The sequence below is a fragment of the Pteropus vampyrus genome, unplaced genomic scaffold, assembly GCF_000151845.1.
Source record: "Pteropus vampyrus isolate Shadow unplaced genomic scaffold, Pvam_2.0 Scaffold157, whole genome shotgun sequence".
Classification (NCBI taxonomy): Eukaryota; Metazoa; Chordata; class Mammalia; order Chiroptera; family Pteropodidae; genus Pteropus; species Pteropus vampyrus.
The window spans coordinates 1,935,056-1,941,491 of record NW_011888938.1 but is presented as its reverse complement, the minus strand read 5'-3'; the positions used below and the strand labels follow the sequence as shown (position 1 = coordinate 1,941,491).

At 64.5% G+C, this 6,436-nt stretch overlaps 2 protein-coding genes and 1 long non-coding RNA gene across 5 annotated transcripts in view; 2 read left to right on the top strand and 1 right to left on the bottom strand.

Moving 5' to 3' along the window:
* Positions 1-1,912, top strand: part of SLC2A6 (solute carrier family 2 member 6) — an 8,989-nt gene extending 7,077 nt beyond the window's left edge. For 2 of the 3 annotated variants that reach the window (XM_023536473.1, XM_023536474.1), the window contains one exon: positions 1,187-1,912. In XM_023536473.1, the coding sequence (XP_023392241.1) occupies positions 1,187-1,674 (488 nt within the window). In that variant the 3' untranslated portion in view covers positions 1,675-1,912. The remainder of the gene's footprint in view (positions 1-1,186) is intronic. The other variant, XM_011369943.2, reaches the window with a different exon arrangement.
* Positions 1,913-3,957: 2,045 nt separating this feature from the next.
* Positions 3,958-6,436, bottom strand: part of CACFD1 (calcium channel flower domain containing 1) — a 9,226-nt gene continuing 6,747 nt past the window's right edge. Inside the window, exons 3-4 of the mRNA XM_011369942.2 lie at positions 4,746-4,853; positions 3,958-4,229 (exon numbers count right to left, since the gene is read on the bottom strand). Of these exons, the coding sequence (XP_011368244.1) occupies positions 4,139-4,229; positions 4,746-4,853 (199 nt within the window). The 3' untranslated portion in view covers positions 3,958-4,138. The remainder of the gene's footprint in view (positions 4,230-4,745; positions 4,854-6,436) is intronic.
* The window catches only part of LOC111745548, a 2,415-nt gene continuing 2,254 nt past the window's right edge, over positions 6,276-6,436 (top strand). The window contains exon 1 of the long non-coding RNA XR_002782686.1: positions 6,276-6,403. This is a non-coding gene — a long non-coding RNA (uncharacterized LOC111745548). The remainder of the gene's footprint in view (positions 6,404-6,436) is intronic.

Genomic DNA, 6,436 nt, shown 5'->3' with positions numbered 1-6,436 from the left:
CTCAAGTTGTCTGGGACAGGTGGGGAGGGGTCTCTCAGAGGCTCAGGGAGGCAGAAGATTCCCCCGCAGCTACCAGCTGGCCTGAGCCCTCCCCCCTCCCTGGGCAGGCTACGCCATGGGCTGGGGACCCATCACTTGGCTCCTCATGTCCGAGATCCTGCCCCTGCAGGCCCGCGGCACCGCCTCGGGGCTCTGCGTGCTGGTCAGCTGGCTCACTGCCTTCGCCCTCACCAAGTCCTTCCTGCTGGTGGTGGTGAGTGCTGGGGAGCCGGGGGCCCTCCGGCCACCGCCAGGGGCTGTGTGGAGGGGCTTCTCCACCATGTCCCCTAAGCCTCAGTGGTCCTCCGAGATTAGCACCCGCCTCCTTCACACGGAGGCCAGACAGCAAAGCCTCCTTCATTACGACAGACAGACAGCTCGGGGAGCTGTTCAGAGAAGTCAGCTGACTTCTCAGGTCAGGGAGCCACACCCGTCGGCGCTGTCATTGGCTAGGAGAGCTGGGCTTTCTGTCTGGGCTGGCAGTTTGGCTCTCCGGCAGCCGTCAGCGGTATCCTACACACACACACACGCGCGCACACACACACACGCGCGCGCACACACACACACGCGCACACACACACACACACACACACACACACACACTCTCCCGCCTGGCTTAACACCACCTCTGGGTTCAAACCCCAGCAGGCCCCGAAGTCAACCAGAATCTCTTGAGTCCCAGCTCCCAGTCCCAGGAGGGAGGGTCTGATGAGGCGGCTCTGACTGGTGCCTACCCAGGTGCAGTCAGCGGGTCAGGCAGGGCTGGGGGCCCCGCACTGGGGGAGTAGGCCGGGAGGTGCCGAGCAGCACAGATAGGCAGGGCCGGGGAGGGCGTAGCTGGAGCCAAAAAGGGCAGAGCATCCTCCCAGGCAGACTAGTGGCAGGCTTCCTGCAGGCAGGAGCGGGACCAGCTAAAACGGAAGAGACGCGGGCTGGGGCTGGGGCGGGGGAGAGGCGGGTGCCAGGGGCCGAGGCCAGCGGCCAGGGAGGACGGGCTGCCGACAGTGGCGTCCTCGGGCCGGGAGGAGGCCTCGCGCTTCCTCGGAGGGCGGCAGGTGCAGGCTCCGGGGCACCGAGCTGGAGGCAGTGGGGGCGCGAGCGGGGCGGGGCCCGGGTCTCCGAGTGACCGCCGCCCGCCCCCCCGCAGACCGCCTTCGGCCTCCAGGTCCCCTTCTTCTTCTTCGCTGCCGTCTGCTTGGTGAACCTGCTGTTCACCGGCTGCTGCGTGCCCGAGACCAAAGGCCGGTCGCTGGAGCAGATCGAGGCCTTCTTCCGCACCAGGAGGCGGTCCTTCCTGCGCTAGGTCAGGGGTCAGGGCCCCCGCCCGGAACCGCCAAGCCACCGGGCGGCCAGGCCTCCGTGCCATCCAGGACGCAGAAGCACCTGCCGCCAGCCAGGGCACAGCAGGACTGGCCAGGCGCAGGCCAGCGCCGAGCGCGCTCTGGACCGGACGGGCAGCCTCAGGCTGGAGGGGCGCACGCGGCCCTCGGTCTGGGGACGAAGCCCTGCTGGGTGACCTGGGGCGTCGCTCCTTACACCAGCACAGAGGATGCCCTCATGCAGGGCTGCGGCAAGGACAGGGCTGGAGGTGGCAGAGCGGCCCCCCCGGGAACAGCATCACGTCACCAGTTCTGACCGCTGAGCCTCCACGGGCTTCCTGGCTCTGGGTAGGAAGGTGGAAATCTACGCCCGTGAGGGCTTGCGGATGCCACGGGGAATGTTCTGGACGCCCGTGGGCCAGGGCTCAGGACTCAGCACAAGTATTAATCCTGCAGCAGCCTGATCTCCGGGAACAAGGGGCCCTCAAGTGTCCGTCTGCACACCGTGTCCACCCTACTTACCAAAATAAAGGAACTGGGCTGTGGCCCTGGAGAGCCAGGTGTTCAGGGTGGCCCCCAGCACCCGGGGTAGACCCACATCTCCAGCCTACGGCCCCGGCAACACCCCTTTATTGCCACCCCGACCATCCAATGGGGAGAATGCGCACAGCCTATGGGGGAGCCGGCTGCGGAGCTGGCCCCGCGCAGCCGGTCCCGGGCAAATGGCAGCTGTTCCCAGGCGTTCGGCTGAGGTGGGGTCGGGCATCCCTCCCACCCGCTTATGGCACCGGCAGGCGGGTCCCAAGCAGAGCACACCAACGAGCAGACCAACGCCACATTGCATCGCTCCACATCCAAGCTAAACACCGGGAGTAAACGAGGACCAGACCAGAGTCCAGACCAGAGTCCAGACGCATGAAGGCGGGAGTGGGCCCTGGTGCCCCCCCCCCCCGAGCCACCTAGAGGCGGTCCGTGCAAGGCGGGCCTCCCACGGGAAACAGGGGTGCGGCCCCAGGACTGTTCCTGCTACTTACGGGGAACCGTGGGCAAGCGACCTGCCCACTCCGGCCTGTGACAGATGGGATGGAGGGCCTTCTGCCGCTGCCTCTGGCCCCCCAGCACCACCCAGTCCCCTCATGGGGGGAGGTACAACCATCCCTGACACACGCAGCCAGGAAATCCCTGTCGGTGAGGCCCTGGGGCGGGCGCTGGAGGGCTGGGCCCCACCAACCAGTTCCCTTTCCTCGGTAAGAACGAGCTGAGAGCGGTGATCGGGCCTTTGCGCCTCCTGGGAGGTAGGCAAGTCTTTATTCACAGCACACACGGGAGCACACACACACGCACACGCACACGCACACACACACACACACAGCCCCCCTGGCCTGAGCCCACAGCCCTTCAAACCAGCACTGGCCTGAGAAGGTGGCCCCCGAGGACCCTTGAAGGCACGTGTCCCATCATACCACCCACACTGACATGCCCTGCCACCCTGGCCCTCAGCCCGCTCAGGGTCCCAGGTGGGACGCAGCTAACCAAGACCCCACTGACATGTCCCCAGGTGGCACCTGCTGCTCCCAGCCACAGCTGCAGATGAAAGGCCCCTGTGGGCAGCCAAGGCCGAGGCACTGCCCTGGGGCCGGGTTCGACACAGCAAGGTAGAACCCTGAGCTCTTGGGGCTCAGGACAGTGCGGCCTGGGGGCTGCGAAGGAGCAGGAGCTGGGCCTGGACAGGGCACTCCCCACGGCGACCTGCTTCTGCCCAGGGCTGCCGGGCCCAGCCAGGCCCTATCAGACACGCCCGACGGCCGAGGGCCAGCCAGGCAGAGAAGCCAGCGGGCCGAGGCCGAGTGGGAGGATGGGCCGGGCAAGGAGGGAGCCTGGGGGAGATGAGGTCACCAGCTCTCCACACTCCCTGCCCCTCACCCCAGGCCTTGTTTCCCGGTGGCCTGGCACCCGGGGCAGTTGGGGACAGCAGTCTCTGCCCCTCTCTTGAAAGGCAGGAGGCTCCCCGAGGACAGGGAGGGGGGCAGGCCTGCAGGGAAGCAGCAGTGGTCAAGCCCGGCCCTTGCTAACAGGGCAGGGCCACGCCGGAAAGGTGGCCCTGCTGGCCGAGGAGCGCCTGCCCCCCACTTCCTTAGCACCAGGGCCTGCGGGAGGAACAGGAAGGGCCTGGGGCCCGCCGGGCTGTGGGATCCTGAAATGGTCCGCCCTGGAGTCCAGGGCGCTGGGAGGGCGCGCCCTCCCGCCAGCTGTCTGCGGCTGCTCCGCTTCCGGTGCTCGAGGCGCACCCTGGGAGCACGGGGGGCTTCCACGGAGAACCGAGCGGCTGGGGGCCACGGCGGCAGCAGCCGGCCCTCAGGACACTGCTGCGCCCTGACGACGAGTGGGCGGGGTGGGCCCAGCGGCTCAGCACGCAGGAGGCTCCAGCCGATGCCCAGGCCTCCCACCTGGAGCCAGAACTCCCATCTCCGGGGGCGCCCCCCAGGCTCTGAGCAGGTCCCCGCGTTTCTGCCAGTTGCGGAAGCTTGGAAATCCACCCGCGGCCCGTGCCGCCATCTCCCTGCTGCCGGTCACGGCTCTCAGCACCTCGGCACCAGCTCAGGGCCAGGAAACGCCGATCTGGAGCGGGGGCAGACAGGGCTCCGGGTGCAGGGCCGGGTGCCGGAGCTGAGGGGAGCCAGACCTGTCCGCTCCAGGCTGCCCCGCCAGGCCCCGCCCCTCCTGGACGTGCTCACGCAGAACCGGAGGGTGAGCAGGGAGGGCAGGGCCCCCAGACCCCATCACAGCTCCCCCTCCAGGGTCCCTGCGAGCTTCTCCTCATCCGCCTGCTGCTTCTGCTGCTGGATCCTAGCGTAGGAGATTGCATCGCCCCTGCAGAGAGAGCGAGTCAGCGTCACACCGGGGACAGTCCCCAGGCACACGGCCCTCCCAGCCACTACCTGACTCCTGGCCAGTGACCCAGGCCTGACCTGCAGGCAGAACCTACTACGCCCTCTGGTTTCCAGAGACCTATTGTTACAGTGGCCAAGACATGTCTCGTCACCTCTGAGAGCCGCGCAGGCTGCCTGGGATCCCTCAGCCTCCGTGTGGGCTCTGAGGGAACGGGGAGCTGCAGAGCCAGGTGTGGCCCTGGATGGGGAGAGGCCTCACGAACCGTGTCTGGCGTCCCCGCCAGAGGCTGCCAGAGGAACACCTGGGCCAGGAAGGCTGTGAGTCCCCTGCTCGTTCCCTAGGGCTGAACGCCCTGAAGACGCTGATGAGTCGCTGACGACCTCTGTGCCTCAGTTTCCACAACTGAGTAACAGGGCCACTCCCAGACCCTCCGCACTGAGGCACAGGAGGCAGGAAGCAAAGAGCCCCCCCCGGGGCTGGGACCGGCAGACGCACTTCTTGCCCAGAGCGGAGAGTCCGTACAGCACTCCGGTGGCAAAGGCGATGGCGTTGCCCAGCAGCGTGGTCAGGGTCAGGCTGATGACGACGGGAACGACGGCCATCCTGGGGGAGAAGCAGAGGTCAAGGGGGCACGCCCGCCCCGTGGCCGCCATGCCGCTTCCGGGCTTCCCAGATTCGCCCCAGCCCCCTTCCCAGGCAGGATCCCCAGAGACCAGCTGGGACAGATGCACAGCCGGGCTTCGCTACGTCCTCAAACACCTGAAAACTTGTTTGCCAAATTCTGCGCATCTTCCGGGGGGAAGACCCCAAGCTTTCATCAGGCTTTTGTAAAGATCTGTCATCCAAAAGAGGGCTGAACAGCACCGAGACGGCCCGACCCCCCCACTGTTCATAAAAACAGGCGGACCAGAAGACCCCGTGTCCCTTCAGTCCCCTACCAGCTTTGTGACTGTGGGCGAGTCACTCGACCTCGTGAGGCCCACTCTCCGTGCTGTGGAGTGCGGACCGAACCTCAGAGTTTGAGATTAAAAGAGACGAGGCATGTTAACTGCTTAACACGCTGCCTGGAACAGCGAAAGCACTAAAATGCTGGCTCTTAGCCCAGTAAAACCAGCCACACCTCAGCAAGACAGATCCCAAAGATTAAACCACGTGAGACCCGGGGTGTCACGGCAAGGTTCACGGCATGGGCAGCTAGCTCGCGGGCTGTCTGGTCCCAATGCAGCTTGGCGCCACCTAGCGGCACGGGTCCACCCTGGCTGAAGCATCCTCGGGCTGACCCCCTGATCCTGGGATTTCCAGACCAGTGGTAGGAACTGGGCTTAACTGGGCTGGGGAAACACCAGCGGCTCGAGGACCAGCACTCTGTCCTGCCACTTCCCGGACAAGGCTGCCCAGGCTCCACCACACGCACCCCCCAAGGCTGCCCAGGCTCCACCACACGCACCCCCAAGGGCTTCCCTCTGCCCACACGCCCTCACACCCAGCACACAGAAGACACGCCGGGCCAGCGGCCAGCGGCCGCGGGAGGGGAGGGGAGGGGAGGGCAATGGGACCTGACCAGCTGAACTCCAGCAGAAGCCCCCGTGGCTGGACATGTGACCGGAGGTTTCACTAACGGGTGACCCTTGAACGACACAGTTTGGAACCGCACAGGTCCACTTAAATGTGGATTTTTCAACGAACACATACAACACTACAAATGTATTCACGCTTTTTCTTCCCTGCGATTTTCTTAACACTCTTTCCTCCAGCTGACTTTATCGCAAGAACACAGCGTATGATACAGATAACGTACGAAACCCGGATTAACTGTTGATGTTATCAGCCAGGCTTCCTTCCGGTGAACAGGAGGCCATTACCAGTTACATTTTCAGGGAGTCCAGTTATACGCGGATTTCTGCCTGCACGCGGGGTCAGCACCCCGCACCCCCGCGTTGCTCAAGGGTCAACTGTAGTTACAAAATTTCTAGGTGATAAAAGAATAGAAACCACAAAGGGAAGGAAAGGCTGCGGGGAAAAAATCCGTCAAAACAAATCAAAGGCAAACAATAGGCCGGAAGAACATTTGCAGAAAATGTAACAAAGGATTAAGGAGCCTTTAATATAGAAACACACAGAACTTACTAACTGAAACACTGAGACGCCAACAGGTAAAAGTAAACCAGACCATATTCACAAAGAAA